This window comes from Mesoplodon densirostris, chromosome 7 (assembly GCF_025265405.1).
Source record: "Mesoplodon densirostris isolate mMesDen1 chromosome 7, mMesDen1 primary haplotype, whole genome shotgun sequence".
NCBI lineage: Eukaryota > Metazoa > Chordata > Mammalia > Artiodactyla > Ziphiidae > Mesoplodon > Mesoplodon densirostris.
In genome coordinates, this window is record NC_082667.1 from 35,552,665 (window position 1) to 35,570,533 (window position 17,869).

The window sequence follows — 17,869 nt, forward strand, 5'->3', positions numbered from 1 at the left end:
TGCTAGATTTAAGCATTAGCTGATTAACATTTCTATGTATTAGTTAAATCCCATATATACTCATTAACATTTGGGGAATGCTAACACTAAATACTAAAATACTTGCCAAGATCTTTCCACATTGGGGTCTTTGCACATAGTGCTCTGCCAGGCTAACTCCTTCTCACCTCTGAGGTCTCACATTGTATGTCACATCTCTGAAGAAATTTTCCTCAACACATTGACTAGATCAAGTCCCCTATGAAATCCTCAGAGCACCTATACTTCTATTTTATAGTACCTATCACAATTGTAATAGAATTTTTTGTTCATTATTTTTACCATCTGTCACCCCACTGTATTAAGGGTTCTATGAAGGCAGGACTCATTTAGTCATTTTCCCCACTGTATTCCTAGGACCAGCCATATAATACATTATCAATCAATATGTATTGCTTGAAAAACTAACTTAATGAAAGAGTGGTTTTTATCTCAAGAGCACTGTTGTGAATCCCAAGATATAAGTCCAAGTTACCCCCTGTCACTAACTAGTTGTATAGACTTAAGCCTGTCTTTTTTTCATTTTTCTACCTACAGCTTCCCCATCTATTGAAAGAAGGGGTTTGAGCATGTATTTCCATCCTTTCCAGTGCCAGGGCTCCATAACACATTCCATTAAACCAGTAAAAGGTGAGTGTGACCTGTTATGGAAACCTTGACTCATGTTTGTCATACAAGTATTTCAACTCACTACAGGGTATTTAGTTAATAAATGGTTTCATGAAATTCTCAAATCTCAAGTCAGAATGAAAGCATCATCTCAGTAAGAAACCCACTAGGATGAAGGGAGCCTCCAGTAGTGTCCATCCTGTTAGCTATTGAGATGGGTGGCTAATTTTTTTAAAAAGTCAATAGGAATATAAGCAGAAAATATTTAGTCTTCTATTCAGCAGAATTCTGAGAACAATTATACTTCATCAAGTTAACTTGAGGAAATCAGCTATTTGTCAGCAAGAATAATGTCAGAAAATTTCAGAGCTTCAGAGCTGGGAGGATGTTCAAAAACCACTCAGGATAACCAATCCCTTTATTCTCCAGATGAGAAAGCCTAAGACCAGGGAGCCAACATGACTTGTCTTGGATTATATAAAGGGGCAGTGGCAGGTCTAGGGCATGAACCCCAATAATTTTGTTTTATCTGTGATCCCACTGCAACTGGAATTGAAAGGGTTAATGTGCCTTTAGACTAATGGCAATATTCTAATTTCCACCCTGAATTCATAGTGATAGACATGTCCCTCACCCGCCAACACTCCTTTTTTTAATCTTTGAGAAGCAGTCCAATAGACTATGATGAGATCTGTCAAGAACCATGGCTTTCATCTGTGACATTTATTCTCATGCACACTTTTGTTGGCTTTGTACAGAAGATGTTCATTTGGATTCATAAATCTGTTCATGAACACATATATTTCTACCTTTACCTTGACTTTATAAAATAAAAAAATTCTCCCAAAACTGTTGCATTAAGTTCTGTGGCTTCAGCAAACTGTCAAATGCTCTTGAAGATCATGACAATATGTCCATTGGCAGCCCAGAGATTTAAAAAAAAAAAAAAAACTGGAGAGAGATAAGACTTGTGTTCTCTGGGAAATATATCTTATTGGGTTTGCTTGTTTTTACACTTTAAAATATAGAAAAGTACCATGAAAAATATAATAAAAAGCCATATGTGAATTCCGAGAATAAACGAATATTGATATTTTCTCATATTTGCTTCAGATCTTCTTTGAAATTAAAAGATGACAATTCTGAAATTTATTTTATGCTTTTCCCAGGTCCATTCTCTTCCTTCCTCTCCAGATGCAACTGCTATGAATACTTTTGTGTGTATCCTTCCAATCTATGTTTTTATCCTTTCATTATGCAGTATATACTTTCTCAAATTTGTATAAGTATATATTATATTTTACATAAGTTGCATCCAACAGTGTTTAATGTTCTGCACTTGTGTCACATAACTGATAACATACAAATACAAAAAACTAATTTAGAGAACAAATCTGAGTAATTTAGTTATGGTAAAAATAAAAATTTCTCTAAAGATAGTTTCCAAAATGGTCCATTTTGATGAATCTGACAAAGTTATACTGGAAGAGTTAATGTCTAGTGTTTACTTAGTATAATGTGGAAGGGGAAAGGGAAAGGACATTTGTTAAACACTACATGCAGCTTGCTGTGCTAACAAGCTCTTTGTTATTTGATTTAGTTGCAAAACCAGCTACTAATGAGGTGTTAGATTGTCATTTTACAAATTAAAAAATTGAGCGTCAGTGGAGTTAAGTAACTTCCCAAAGTCACACGACTATTTAGAGGCAGTGTATGGTAGTGATGAAGAGTACAGGGTCTGGAACCAGATGGCTTGTGTTCACTTTCTAAATTTACTCCATTAGTTGTATGACCTCGGATAAGTTACTTAACTTCTCTGTGCCAAAGTTCCCTCATTTATAAATGCGGTTGATAGCAATATCTACCATCAAGTGTTATTGTGAACATTATGTGAATTAATACAAATAAAACGCTGAGAATAGTATCTGGCATTTCATAAGCTATAAATAATTCCTATTATCATAATTTTTATACTTGATCCTTCATTCACATCCTCCTTCAAAATAAAATCAAAAGTAAATAACACCTAAACAAACCAACAAACTGTAAAAGATGAAAACTAAATGAAAATGAGAAAGGGAGATAAAAGCAGCAGTTGAGCCAAAAAGAGTGTCTCTAAGCTCCTTGAGAAGCAGACAAAGGAGCCATGGTGGATCCCAGGTCCTTTCCTATCTAATCGTTGACAGTGCTCTAATGCATCAGGAAAAGCATTCCTCAAACTCTTAGATCTTTATCTAATGCATATTAAGTAAAGTAATAAAACATGTTCTCAAATGTGATTTAACAAAACTGGAGGGGTTTCTTCATTTTGTTTGCTCTTGGTGAAAGCCAAGGGTTTCATTTCATAAAAGCTACTGAATTTGGACGAGACAGGGTAAGAGTCCAGATTATGCAGCTTTCAGGTGCCTGCTGCATTCAGGGGAAAGCTTGGAGAAGCTTGAGCATTTGAAGGGACTGTATAGCATAGACCGATAACCTTCACAAACAAAGTGCTTTTGACAGCTGCTGAATGAAAATTGAGGTTTGAGGTCTTGCATGAGATGAAGATGGAGAGAAAAGAAAAACCCACTAATTACATCACTAGAGTAGAATTAAATGTCAATAGCCCCTATTTGAGGTTAAAACTTAGGGAGGCAGCATGTAGATAAAGGGGAAAAAAATGAAAAGAGAAAATATATAGGTCCTTAAAAAACCAGGGGAGGAGCACAAACAGAAAGAAATTTAGAAAAGAAAAAAATGTACTTAGAAGTTCAGTCCATCCCTCTCCCCTCCTGCAGAGAGTCAGGCACTGGAGATGGTTGATACTGATCCCCACCCCAGCCCAACCCCACAGCCTAGGCTCCTTGCAGCACAGGCATCTCTGAGGCTGAGAAAAGTTTCCTCACCTGAAACTTTTTAAAAAATGCTGTAGGGAGCACATTGAATGCAATCCACTTTAGGTCTTTGGGGGATTAAGAAAAATCCTTTCTCAGGAAAGTTAGCAAGTTTCTGGTGTCTAGGCAGGAGCTTCGTCTCTCCGTCACATCTGTGTGGCCTGACTGGGCAGCTGGGGGTGTCGCCAACATCTCAAGAAGGGGACTGGACTTTAGGGTCCAAGAGAACAGGGGCAGTTTTCTCCCCCCTGTATCCCCCCCTGATTGCACAGTGTAGTTGTTTAGTAGATATTTATTGAGTGAATACTAGTAAATGAATCCCAGAAAAGCCAATTGACAGTAGTACTCTCTGTAGACAAACACAGGAACGATAAACTACAAAGAGTAACTTAAATATCCATCATGGTTATAGAAGTTAAAAGTATATGTATATGTGACGTCAGGTTTCCCCAAAATACCATGCAAGCAGAAAGATAAAGGGAAAAGGGTGCAAAAATGAAATGTTCATAACTAAGGTATTGCATAAATAGATTAAATATAGCCTATGTTATGTAATATAATATTAGACTATAGAGCTCCAGTAATCAAATAGGAAAATATGCATGCCACACTGTTAAATGAAAAAAGTAGTTGGCAACAGTAGATCAAGTATGACTTCAAATTTATAAATCACAATGTATATGAGAGTTTTCTGTGTATTTTTCATAGAAAATAACCTAAAAATGTAAACAGTGTTTTTTTTTTTTTTTTTTGCGGTACATGGGCCTCTCACTGTTGTGGCCTCTCCCGCTGTGCAGCGAGCACAGGCTGCGGACGCGCAGGCTCAGCGGCCATGGCTCACGGACCCAGCCGCTCCGCGGCATGTGGGATCTTCCCGGACCGGGGCACGAACCCGTGTCGCCTGCATCAGCAGGCGGACTCTCAACCACTGCACCACCAGGGAAGCCCCTGGATAGTAAGATTTTTGATTACCCTTATTTTCACTGTTCTTAGTACTGTTCTTTCCTTAATGAAGATACCCTCCCCCATCCTACATTTATAATCAGAAGATTAATAAAGTGATTTAAAAGTAAAAAATAAATTACTCTCTTGCAGTAGCCAGATAGCCTGTATTCTTGTTCTAATCCTGCCTGTGTAATCTTTAGGAAGTGAACTATACTGCTTAGACCGTTCCCTTACTTGGAGAATAGAAATACTAATATTGATATGGGGCCTTTCAATTTTACAAGGCAGATGTGTGGATGGAATGAAGGAATGCATGGGAAAGCATTTTGTAAATTGTGAAATACTAGATGCATACAACAGTATAGATGGGAATGGGCATTGGGATGAGTGGGGAAATGAAAGGGAAAGTGACTTTGCATGATTGAGATCAGAGTAAATGAGTGTGGCCAGTGGTAAAATTTAGAGACATCATTAGAACTGTTTTCTTATAGGAACTATAAACTTTTATATTATGGAACTGGAAAAATTACAGTGTATTAGGTTAAGATATTTTCATTCCTGCCCTCAAGTTATGCAGAGATGGCTTGTGGGCCTCCTTAAAAATTAGGCTAGGCCTCTGGCTGTTGTTTCTTTATGCAGAGGATTATGTGAAGAGAAAATATATTCCCTCACCTCCCACTCTGAGGTTATGTGAGTGGTGGATATGGGGTAGTGGTTGAACCAATAAATATTCTTATTTAATTCCTTAAGTAAAAACCAGTTTAAAAAAATCAAAGTAAAAGCAAAAGCACAGCTAATTATAACAACTTCTTTCCAAATCCATAATATCCTCTGTGTCCTCTTGATCGAGTCAGTTTCCCTTATTGACCTTCAGTGTTCTCATTTGTTAAATAAGGAGTGTCAGCTAAATCATCCTATAAGTCCCGTTAAGTAATAAGTACTATGAATCTCAGTTACCAATGTTATATAATGATGGTCTTCCCTTTCTATGTATCTGTAAAATTGGAACTCAGGGCAAATGATCATCTTTCCAGTGACATAGACATTCCATTGGCTTCCCTGAGAAATCTTGCTCACTATTTGCTGGTTTGGCTGACACGTTATACTAAAATATCATGACTCAATTTTACCTTGGGAAAGTTATTGAAACTTTGTGAGCTTCAATTCCTTCATTTGTAATCTGGGAACAAAAAGAGTACCTACTTTGGAGGGTCCTTGTGGTGTTCCATAAGATACTCCACACAAAATGGTTAGGGCAGTTCCCTCACAAGGTATATGTACAGTCAAAATTAGGTAGTGTCGGGGCTTCCCTGGTGGCGCAGTGGTTGAGAATCTGCCTGCCAATGCAGGGGACATGGGCTCGAGCTCTGGTCTGGGAAGATCCCACACGCCGCAGAGCAACTAGGCCTGTGAGCCACAATTACTGAGCCTGCGCGTCTGGAGGCTGTGCTCTGCAACAAGAGAGGCCGCGATGGTGAGAGGTCCGCGCACCGCAATGAAGAGTGGCCTCCACTTGCCGCAACTAGAGAAAGCCCTCGCACAGGAACGAAGACCCAACACAACCATAAGTAAATAAATAAATAAATGGGTAGTATCATTGACCTGACAAGTGTTGAGTTTTTTCCCAATTTTCTTAAAGCTTAGCACAAGTTGTGAGAAGACAGGCATTGAAAGATAGAGTTTGACTCAGAGACCTCCTATTTCTTGATGTAAAACTCTCTTTGTGGAACCACATCCCACACAATCTAAAGAATGCCATGTTCTTCCATTAAACCTCAAGTGGCTGAAAAGGCTGATGTTCTTGAGCCTGCATTTGATTTTGTTGGGACGTACACAAGCTAAACTATTACAAAGCCAAGCTACAACAACATAAAATAAACCCAAATTAATGTACTGTTTTTTTGCAAAAGGATAAATAGAGCATTTTATTAACACTTTTTTTTTGCAGCAACAAAATTATAGTCCACATCTTTTCATTCAACACAACAGAAGCGATGATCACATTACATCACTTTGAGACGCAAAGCAAAAGATATTTTTATTATCTTAAGGTCAAGAATGGTTTGCATTTTTAAAACAAACTTTATGTTTTATATTTGCATTAGCAGGGCCTCCAGTCACCAGCACAATACAATGAACAGATCAAATATCCAGAATAGACAATTAAACACACCAATAGTATTTTAAGTTGAATTGGGAAATGCATCATTGTCATTTTAGAACATTATAAAGAGGTCTGATATTAACTTTTTAAAGGAAAAAAATCATTCCAACCACCCAAACAGCTACCACAAGCAAAATGAAGATAATATACAGACAGGAAATTTTATTCATTGCACTTATTGCTCAGTACACAAATGTTGCAATTCCTGTTGAGTTATATTAAGAAATGACAAGCAATATGCCTCTGCCCCATCTAAAATTCCATGACTCTATGAAAGTAGAAATTACAGTCCCCTAACCCAACATTAGGTGTATGCTATTTTTGTTTTTTTGTGAAGATTGTTTATTATATATCTGTGTATGGATATGTATAAGATATACAGATATATAGATAGATATAATTTTAATATAATTTATTGTCCTATATATTTAAGACAAATATTTTAATGGGAATTTAAGTAATAAAATTGTCTACTTTATAATATCTCTATTAAGTTTATCTTTTCATATTATATATAGCTCTGTGGCACAAGTTTTATATATATTTAATTACTAAGGAAGAAGGATATCTATATCATTTCTATTTCTTTTGTTATTAATATTGCATTTTAAGGGCTATATCTCCATAGTAAATGTCTTATCAGATTCTTTATGGTGTATGCATCTTTTTTTTTCTAATGCAAGTTACAACCAGTACAAAGTTGTAATAAAAAATACATTGGAGTTTATTTATTTTTAATATTTTTTGCAAAAAAGTTAAGTGATATGCTACATGAAAAGTCAGATTTTATTGAAGTGTGAAGTGTTTTATACTGTTAAGTAAATGAATGGAAGAACATGAAGCATACCCCTCACTTTACAAGTTCCTTTTCACAGATATAAATGTTTGTGCCAAAGCATTTCATATAAAACACTGGAAGATATTCCTCTTGAGAATCAACAAAATATTCTACATTATGTAATAACAATAATTATTTAGTACACCTTGCTAGTTGCTAGCCCACAACATTCTTCTCTGCATGACAAATATCTCAACTCCATGATTTAACTCAGTAAATGTTGCCAACATCTAATGCAGCCAACATGACAACTTCACTTTTTTTAGCAGGATTTCTGCATGATATCTTGCCATACAGTGTAACAAATACATAAGTGCATTTTGCATGATCAAGTAGCTTTGGCTTCCTAACCTCTGTAGGATGGGATATGTCAACTGTTTTAGTTGTGCTTTATTAAATGGTGATGAGTTTTAGCTCATATGAATCCAATGAGTAACTACTTGCTTCTACAGTTTTGACCAGTCAACCTTTAAATCACAAATGCAAGAATGGATAACTTGAATGGAAATGATGGAGTTTCACAACTTCTATAGATTGCACTTGGTGGTAACTTCATGAGTTTGTTTTGATTTCATTTTTAGAGCAAGACTTGCCTGGCTGATATGTTTACATGTTTACACCACGTTTTTAAAAAAATTTTTGTGCAATCACAATTAATTTAATCACAAACACTAAAAATAAATCCAGCAATTAGCTTTGTTATGAATAATCACCTCGGTCCTTATAAGTGTATGAGTCTTGTACGTCTTCTTGTACAAATTCCTCTTTCTTTTCCCAACCATTAGGCCAACCTCCATTGGCTTGTGTTGTGGCACCGTAAGACTTGGTGGTACCATAATTTATATAATTTTGAGTAATGTCCCCTGTTTCTTCATCAAGCTCATCTTCGTGGATAAATCCACATTTTTCTTCACTTGTTTCCTCAGGGTCTGCCCAGGGTTGCTTCTCTCCTGAGGCGAATATTGCATAAAATATAACTCCACCATAGTGGACTAGGGCAGCGATCAGGAAGACATACTGCCACTCTTCACGTGACTGCAGTGACAAAAAGTGGCACTGTGAGAACAAACTCCCCATGTTTGAAAAGCCTAACATCTCTGAATGTTCCACCATCAAGCTTTTCATAAAATGCTATCTTCAGGGGAAACACCTGTTCTGATCACACAAAGCAAATAATGTGATAGAAATGTTCTATAATACTATGACTTTCATTCAAAAATTAAAAAATAAATTTTAATCTAAAGTTCTGAAATAGAACTCCAAATATATCTAAGGTCTGCTAATTTTTAAAATATTCATAACCTATCTTTTAATTTCCATTGAGTTACTTATTTTTTCTCCTACTTCTTTTATTTCCTTTTGGTAAACCATAATCTAGAAGCTCTACCTATAAAGACAAATAGCTGATAACAATATTCTTCCATCAATTACTGCAGAGAAGTCTGAATTGATGTTTACAAATAAAGCTCAGAAGACTTCCACTTGTTTATACTAATGAGCTAGGTTGTTGTTGTTTTGCCTCACCAGGGATATCAGAAATATTAAAAGGTGTTGAAAAGCATAACACTTATTGGTTGAGGAAGAGGGTTCCCTCAGAGCTCTTAGAGAGAAATTCTCTTCTGAACCTCAGTTATCTCCCCTACTCAGAGGTGTGGTGACTGGATCACAAAGAGAATGCCAAAGAGAATATTTTAATGCTTTGCCCCAACCATGAGAGAGATATTCTACAAATGAACATCGCTTTTGCTATATCTTACCTTATTTTTTGTCATTGCACCAACAATAATAGGGCAAACCATTCCTGACAGTGTGCCAACACCATTTGAAATGCCCATTAAGATACTGGCATATCTTGGAGCAATATCCAAGTGGTTAACATTGAAGCCTGAAATACACACAGAAGATGTGACTCAGAGAATCCCAAACTTCTAAGAAGTGGGTGACTATAGAATATCCTCTACCACATTCACCACCTTCCTTAAAAGATACCAGGTTCATAGCATGTGCTTAATAACTACTTTTTGATAATTTAGCTCAGGGATATAATGAGAATGAAAGGAGGTATGATTTGTTATCCAATACTTAATATGTGATAGTCACTCCACAGAGAGGAGGAGATATTCACTTAAAAAAAAGAGTAAGGGGGCTTCCCTGGTGGTGCAGTGGTTGAGAGTCCGCCTGCTGATGCAGGGGACAGGGGTTCATGCCCCAGTCCGGGAAGATCCCACATGCCGCAGAGCGGCTGGGCCCGTTAGCCATGGCTGCTGAGCCTGTGCATCCGGAGCCTGTGCTCCTCAACGGGAGAGGCCACAACAGTGAGAGGTCCGCGTACCGCAAAAAAAAAAAAAAAAAAAAAAAAAAAAGGGTAAGCAGGGGAAAAATGAGGAGTCGTAACATATCCAAATAACAATTTCTAAATGTTTTATTATTTTTATTTTCTAGTGGAAATATGTTGAGTAAACCTTCTCAACATTCAAAATGTTAAAGGGGAAAGTAGAATGTATAGACTTTTTATCACTAACAAAAGTCAAAGTGTTACAAGTACATATTTTTTTTAAAGTATCTTACCAGAGATAGCAAATCCACTGAATCCCACTGCAAGTACCAAGAACGAGATTGCTACCCCTCTAGTATGAGAATAACCAACAACCAGAAGCAGCGTTGCTTCCATGCCAAAACCTTCAGAAACAGACACATGAAAATATTTCAGAAATTTATGTAAATTCTTCTGATGAGTCAAAACTGTTAAAAATGATCACACATCAGTACTTGACCTAGCAAACCACTTCAGGGAGTCTATATTAAAAAATAATAATAACAGGAATAATTTATGCACAGAGGTTACTGAAGCCTTCTTTGTGTTTTAATAAAAACATCAAAAACAACTGTAAGTTTCAATGGTGGGAAAGGTAAAGTTAGTCATGCAATTATTTAAAACTAGGAGTTATGAAAATTTGAAGATGGGAGAATGATTATGAATGAACAGTGAGGGTGCAAATTTAACAGCATATTTGATATGCATGGAAAAAGTTGACTCACTCATGTCAGTTGGAACTTCGTGAAATAAAAACATGTTCTTAACATCACTTAAGTACTTACCACCACAATTCATGATCTTTCTTACTGTAGTAGTTGAAAGAATTTGCTTGCTTCTTAGAAAATCTGCAATCTGCCCTCCAATAGGCACAATAATTGTCATTACTAAGTGTGGCACAGCAGATAGCATGCCAACCTGATGAAAAACAGAAAGGGGAGAAATATACGTGACAATAAGTAATATGGGCAATTTAATAGTCTCATAAGCTCTTTGTGGACAAGGAAGAAAAGAAATACTGTCTCTAAATGACCACTTACCTAGTCCCAGAATAAGCAAAAACTTCCACAGAATAAATGAGAAAAGCTAAGCAAATTTACTTTGATCCCTTTTTATCTTCTAGAAGATAATACTTTTTTTCTGAGTCAGTAAATTTTGAGTTTATGAGTAAACTATCCTGAATTTTATCACAGAGTAATTCACATTTATATATCCATTTTATAGTCTTAAATATGTTTGCAAAAAATCATCATTATCAAGAGAGTGGGAGAGAAAGAAACAGAGTCAGAGAGAAGAGAAATACATTAAACAAACCTTGAAGAGCCTATTTTAAAATTCATTTTAATTTATAATAAGGCTAAAACCCTAATTCCATTTTAAATATACATCTCTTATGAGTTTTATATTTCATTTCTAAAGATTAAGAGCCCAGAAAAATGCAGATCAATTCTCAATTTTAGGCATTTCCTTGTCAAATACCAATACTTGGTCACATTGTCATAGAGCGGTATATAGTTTCTGTACTAATTTCATACTAAATGGCCCAATCTAAAGCCTAACCTGCCAGCATCAATTCAACACACATGTTTTGATCAATAATTATGTGTAAGACATTGTCCTCTGGACATCATGGGGGCAGAAATTATGAACAAAATACATGTTAATTATATATTATCACATATATGGACTTAGTAAATTTTGTATATATAAAGATACAAGGAAGATTTTTACTAAGTATACTTTGAATTGCAATTCCTGGAAAATGGTAAGTATTAGACAAATGTTTATTATTTGTATAAACATGCCCTTCCAAACTAGATTACTGAAGGTTTGAGAAAAGATTACATTTTATAATGCTGTATACTGTGGTATCATGACCATGGACTTGGTATGGTTAGTGATTAATTGAGGTAGTAAAAGACTCTAAAATACCTTAAATATCCAAGTGCTTTAATTCTATCTTTCACTCCAGATGGAAAAATTTTAATATTATTATTCTCAGTGCATTGACAAAGAAACTCTGACTTAGGAGTGTTATGACATTCTCAAGGGGTTGAGAAGTTTTATATATGAGTATAGGCTGAGACTCTGTGTGTGTGTGTATGAAAAAGCCATTGCACTTGTGGTTTTGTCTACAGGATACTCAATTTAACTAAGGTTGGTTAGAACCATTCACCATGCAAATATTTTAGTTCACTTAAATTTTGTTGCACTTCTGAAAGATGGTCTTAATACCATTATTTATAGGTAAGAAAACTGAGGATGACAATTATTCAAGAGCAGGCCCAAGACTATGTTATGTATCAGCAGTCTCTTGCAGAGCTTGGATTTGGGACCAAGTCAGCCTGGCTCCAAAGCCCATGCTTTATTTCCTCAATCACCTCCTTTTCACATTTTTCAAGTTAAGTCAGTATTTTTTTTTAACCAGTATAATTAAAATCTTCAGGCCAATCTGTGTGTGTAGAATTTATCCAAAATTTTAGTTAAAAATATAGTAAGTGAATCAGAACAACATATCTGATTATATTTAGTTTTTGCAAGAGATCATTGCTTTTACTCAGGCATTTTCAATTAATTGGAGCTACAAGGCCAGAATGACCACACAGTTTCATTAACATCAGTTGGCTCCTTCACTCTCCCCCACGAGACCTGACTTTATTAATAGCCTCTCAGTGTCATATTTGTCCTAGATTGTGAAAATGGACTCACACCTCCAGCAGCCTTTGTTGAGAGGTATAACACCTCTCAGAGCTCCCAAAGGCTACCCTGCAATATTTGATCAGCTCCAGAGAGAGGAGCCCTGTCTAAAGCAGTCATTCTTCTCAAGAATGGAGGAAACAGTTTCCTTAGAAACAGGGATTACAAAAGAGCTCTTAGAATAGAGACTCCTAAATTCAGGTTTTCTTCAGTTCCAGGCCTTAGATAGTCTTTCAAGTAGAGACATAATATGAATAGCGAGCCCAGCTGGACTTACGTAATGACATGAAGAGAAATAGCGAGTCCATGGCCTGTATAGACAAATGGATTCAGCAAAGGGCTTGGCACAAGGATGGCATTGAACAAATACTTGTGAAATGCTTAAATAAATTACGGTTTACCTGAATTTGAATGGCATAGTAAAGGGAATTGAAACATAAATCAAAAGATATGGGCTTACACTTGATTCTGTCACTTATTGTTAGCTTGGCCTTAAGCAATTTAAATACCTTCCCTAGTCTCTGTTTCTCCGTCATTTCCATAGCAATGACGAAAGTTATCCAGCTGGTAGACCAAACAAGGTTGTTCATGAGTATGAAAGGACTTTGTAAATTTCATATAAAGTAGTATTTTTATGTTCATTTTATCCTTCTAAAAATCTCAAAGTGATTATATTTTCATAGCGACAAATAAATGTCTGTAGCATTGAGAATGCTGTGCTATAATTGGAAATGTATTATTTTTGTCTACACCACCAAGCTGTGAACTCTTGAGGAAAGGAACCACGTTTTTATTTCTGAATCTAACACATAAATCTTCACATATCATGTTCCACAAATGCTTGCTAAATGATTAAACTGGATAAATAACATACAAGAATGTTTTCAGATATTTTTGCTATCCTCAAATCTTTTAGCCAGACAGATTTCTGAGAGCATTGAAGAAGAGTTAGATTGATAATGATATAAATAAAATTCTATTTTAATAAAATAATTTTTGTTCACTGTTGTATTGTCTTTGACCTGAAACTTAAAGGGAATTATGTTTATTTACAGGGAAAAGGCTATATTGCTGCCCACCTCAACCAGGATGTAAGCTCTATGAGGGCAGAGACTAGGTCTGTTTTGTCTGTTCCCAGCAACAAAGAGCCGTTTCTATCAGGCACTTGATTGTAGAAGGCACTCAAACACCTTACTTAGTCTTTGTTTATTAGAAGTTATTTGTTGAACAAATAAATGAATAACTCATGAAATTTAGAAGGTAAAATCTTGGCAAAGGAACTTAATAGTCACTTAAGTACAAAAATAATGCTTTAGTTAAAGAAGGATAATTTTTACATACCTTGCTGATTTCAAATCCAAAGACTTCCTCAAAATATGCTGGTTGACTAATAAGCAATAAATAAAAAGTCCAGCTTCTGCAGAAGTTTGCAACAATTATTGCATAGACTGGCATAGATGTAAAAAATTTCCTCCATGGAGTCCTGAATTTCTGAAATCCCAAAAAGAGAGCCATTCTGACCATTATAAATATTTTCTAACTTAAATGGGAATAATAGATACTTCACATTTTTAGGATATGTATGTTGGGGCATGAGTAGGAGGTAGGCAGGTGGTAGTGAATCATTAATTGCAACAGTCCAGTCAACCTTAGCTGCATGAATAATTGTTGAAAGAAGAAAAAAAAGGATATCAGTATCTCCTTCTGATTAAATTGATTTAGTTTTAGAAATATACAAGATTCTATATTTATAGAAAAGTAATTCCAAAAACTTAGATCCTAGTTTCCAAGATCTTTGTTTTGTTTTGGCAGTGATAGATCAGGTCTCAGCTAAAACTCACTGCCGAATCAGTGACCTTGTTGGTATCTGACATATTTTATTTAAAATGTTGAACATTCAATGTATCAATAGTTAGGAGGAGAAAAATAAGAAGAATTAAGAGTGCAATAGTCTAGACCCTATCAAAAGTCAATGATAACATTACCTAACTACAAATTCTCTTGACAGCCAGTGCATATCAGTATAAACTCTGTGACACTGGAGTGCAAGATTCGGTAAAATTCACATGGTATACACCTGGGTTAAAGCATGTGGCCACCCAGCACACCATGGGTACATCATAACTAGTTATTTATGATATTCAAGACATTCAAAATTAACTTAAATATGATTGGCTTTGCTTATGACACTCAAAAAATTACACCTAGTATACTTAAAGATCCTGTGTATGCCCAAATATAAAACAAGTATCTACCCCAAGACTAATATTTTTAGACCTTAACATATCTCTCATAGTTCCAAACACTTTCTCAATTCTTTATTTTGAACACTGAAATACTGTTTGGTGAAGAAACAATAGCCTACTATAACTGTGTTTAATGCTAGCTTTGGATTATTAACCTGACCAAATCAGTAAAAGAGGTGGCATTCATATTTTACACAGATTTAGTAATTATTCCTGGTTATAGAACCTCATAATTGCTAGTATTAATTGTGAATCTAATGAAACTTCTTACAGATCACTTTAAAGAAATAGAGTAGGAAGATATATTGTGGTGATCACAAGGAACAAATCAAAACACAAAAACCTGTCCTAATAATAAACAGTGAGCATTGTGGCTTTAGATAAAAGTTCTAGTGACACCATCATAGATGGATTCAAAAAGTGCAGAGTTAAAAGAATTTTTTCTGATGTGTTCCAGAAAAGTGGTGCCAGATGAATCTACTTATTTCAAAGATGGCCAAATGCAGGAATGTCTATTATAGCATTATAGTTGAATAAGTAATAACTTCAGAACATTATAAGAAGAAAGTATTTTTTTCCTGCTGAGAAGGTGTTTTTAATTCATACCAGGATCATCTCTATTAAGTACTTTTTCTTCAGGCTGCAAAACATTTCAACAAATATAAGAGAAAAATGTCTAATCATATATCTTTAAAAATTGTTGGTAGCTGTAGGAGAGCTTATGGTATTCTGATAACATTCTATTTACTGAACTGGCTGTTTGCTTCACAGTTGTGTTTAGTTTATAAAAAATCAGCAAGCTAGTTGCTTATGATTTGTGCACTTTTCTGTATGTATTTATATTTAATTATTTTGTAAAGAAAAAATAGAGATTTAAAAGACATTAGAGTCAACTGCAATATGTGATCCTTAATTGGATCCAGACTCAAAACAAATGGCTACAAAAGACATGAATATTGACTAGGTATTAGGATTTGAATCGGGTATCAGAAACTTGAAAATGATCTAGTTATTAGATAATGTTAGAGAATTATTTTCAGTTGTGTTAGGTATGATGATAGTACTTAGACTGTGAAGGAGAATATTCTTATTTTTCTAGAGATGCATGTATTTTTGGGTAAAGAGTTATGATGCCTCATTTACTTTAAAATCGTTCAGCAAAAAGAAAAGTGAAATAAATAAGGCAAGATGTTAAAAACTTGTTTCTATACAGTGGATATATGGATGTTCCTGTTACTTATTCTTTCAATTATTATTGAACTTGATCACAATAAAAAGCTCAAAATAACTAAAGTACAAGTCCTATCCCCACTTGATCTCATTTTTAAATTTACTTCAGGAAAGTAAAAAACATCAGTAAGAAGCAAAATATTGTGTCTAGAAACACAGTAAGGTCTAGAAAATGGGGAGTTTGAGCTTATCTATACTGTTTTATCCATCTACCAATTATTCTTTTTGGGTAATTTCCAGAAATTGGTTTTCAATTAGACTAAATTTCTTATTGTTTTAAAAAATTTATGCCTGACCTGGACACACAACCTCTCGAGAACTGGTAAATAAAAGAAGTATATTTGATCACTGAAGATATGGGCCAATCAGACTATTTTTGACTAGAAATTGAAGCGAAGTACTGAACTCACCATAGATTAGTCTATGTTTAGATTCCATTCAGAGCAACTGGAGCTGGTGGGCACCAGAGCTTACTGCCAACATCCATACCACCCCGCACATCACCACTTGCTTCTTGAGTAGCTACCATTAGAAAGAAATGACCAGTCTCTTTACAGAAGGAAACAGGAAGGGCACGTTCTAATGCCACTCTATTTAGCTAATGGAGCAATTATAATGTAAGATTTTTTTTTAAGTACTGGTTTAACTTCTGAATGATATCCAATATGGCATTTTTCTTATTCATTATAGGCCAAGATACCCTCAGCAACAATGGGTGACAGACCTTTTTTTTTTACCTAGGATGAGATGTCAAAGACAGGCCTTCCCTAATAAATGAAGTACAGAATCAGAGCTGAAACAAAATACAGTTGAAATTGGAGAGAAGATTTTAAAAGAAAGAGAAGCATAATGCATGAGGGGCACTAGTTCCTCAGCCAATGTAACTTCCTCAGCCAGAGTAACTTCCAGCACTTAGCATAAAGAAATTGAGTTACTGATTAGGTGTTGAATTACTGAACCTGTCTAAATACATTACTTTTGCTTAACAGTTTTCTTTTCTTTTTTTTTTTGTAACATCAGATGGCTATTCATGAATTACTATTTATGATGTATTAATATGTGTGCTAAAATATTTACTTATTGATATACAACTGCATTTCTCTCTACATCAGCAAATCCTCCCCAAGAAACTAAATCATAATCAGAAAAAGGCTTCACAACATTATCTTTATAATACTTGATCCTCATATAGTAGTCCTAAAAAATTGGTAACATTTTATCAATAAAAATGTTATATTATATTAAGAATACTTTTCAGGTTAGCTACCTATGGTTGGCATGCTAATGCTTACTAATGTTAGTGTTTACTAAATCACATAGAAATACACATGTATAGAACTTAGATTTAGAATATTCAATGAACAAAACTAGCCCTTTTCATGACTGTGTTAGGTGATTTGATATTTCCTATAATCTAAATTTAACAAATATTCGTTGAATTTGTTTCAATTATGAGCTATGTTGAACTGTTTTTAAAAACTTGCTGAGGTTTAAAGTCATAGCTATAATTCAGTTGAAATTTGAAGATGCATAAGAAAAGATAAAGAAAAGAAAAGAAATCATAGATGGAGGAAGTAGCAATCATTTCTAAGTCAGGGAATATGCATGGAGTAAAGAAAACAATCATGATTGATACAAAATTAGTTTTGTTGAATAGGGACTCATAAAATAATCTTGTTGGTCAAAGGGAGGTGAGATGGAGAACAAGAATAGGAATATACACCATAATAAAGTTCTTACTTCCATTGCACCTAAAAGATTTGCACTCTCTCCAATGCTTTCTTCTATGTACCTACGTTCTTCATCTGTAATAGTAGGATGCTTTGCAGGACTCTCATAAGACACCAAAAGCCAAAACATGTACCAGATCATTCCAAAGCTTCCTGAAAGCAAAATTTCAAAAGGAAAAGCCAT

General features: G+C 35.0%; 1 protein-coding gene across 1 annotated transcript in view; it reads right to left on the reverse strand.

Annotated features, from left to right (window-relative positions):
• Positions 1-8,167: 8,167 nt before the first annotated feature.
• SLC17A6 (solute carrier family 17 member 6) overlaps positions 8,168-17,869 on the reverse strand; it is a 36,970-nt gene continuing 27,268 nt past the window's right edge. Inside the window, exons 7-12 of the mRNA XM_060104312.1 lie at positions 17,696-17,838; positions 13,821-13,970; positions 10,568-10,700; positions 10,037-10,147; positions 9,226-9,353; positions 8,168-8,503 (exon numbers count right to left, since the gene is read on the reverse strand). Of these exons, the coding sequence (XP_059960295.1) occupies positions 8,168-8,503; positions 9,226-9,353; positions 10,037-10,147; positions 10,568-10,700; positions 13,821-13,970; positions 17,696-17,838 (1,001 nt within the window). The remainder of the gene's footprint in view (positions 8,504-9,225; positions 9,354-10,036; positions 10,148-10,567; positions 10,701-13,820; positions 13,971-17,695; positions 17,839-17,869) is intronic.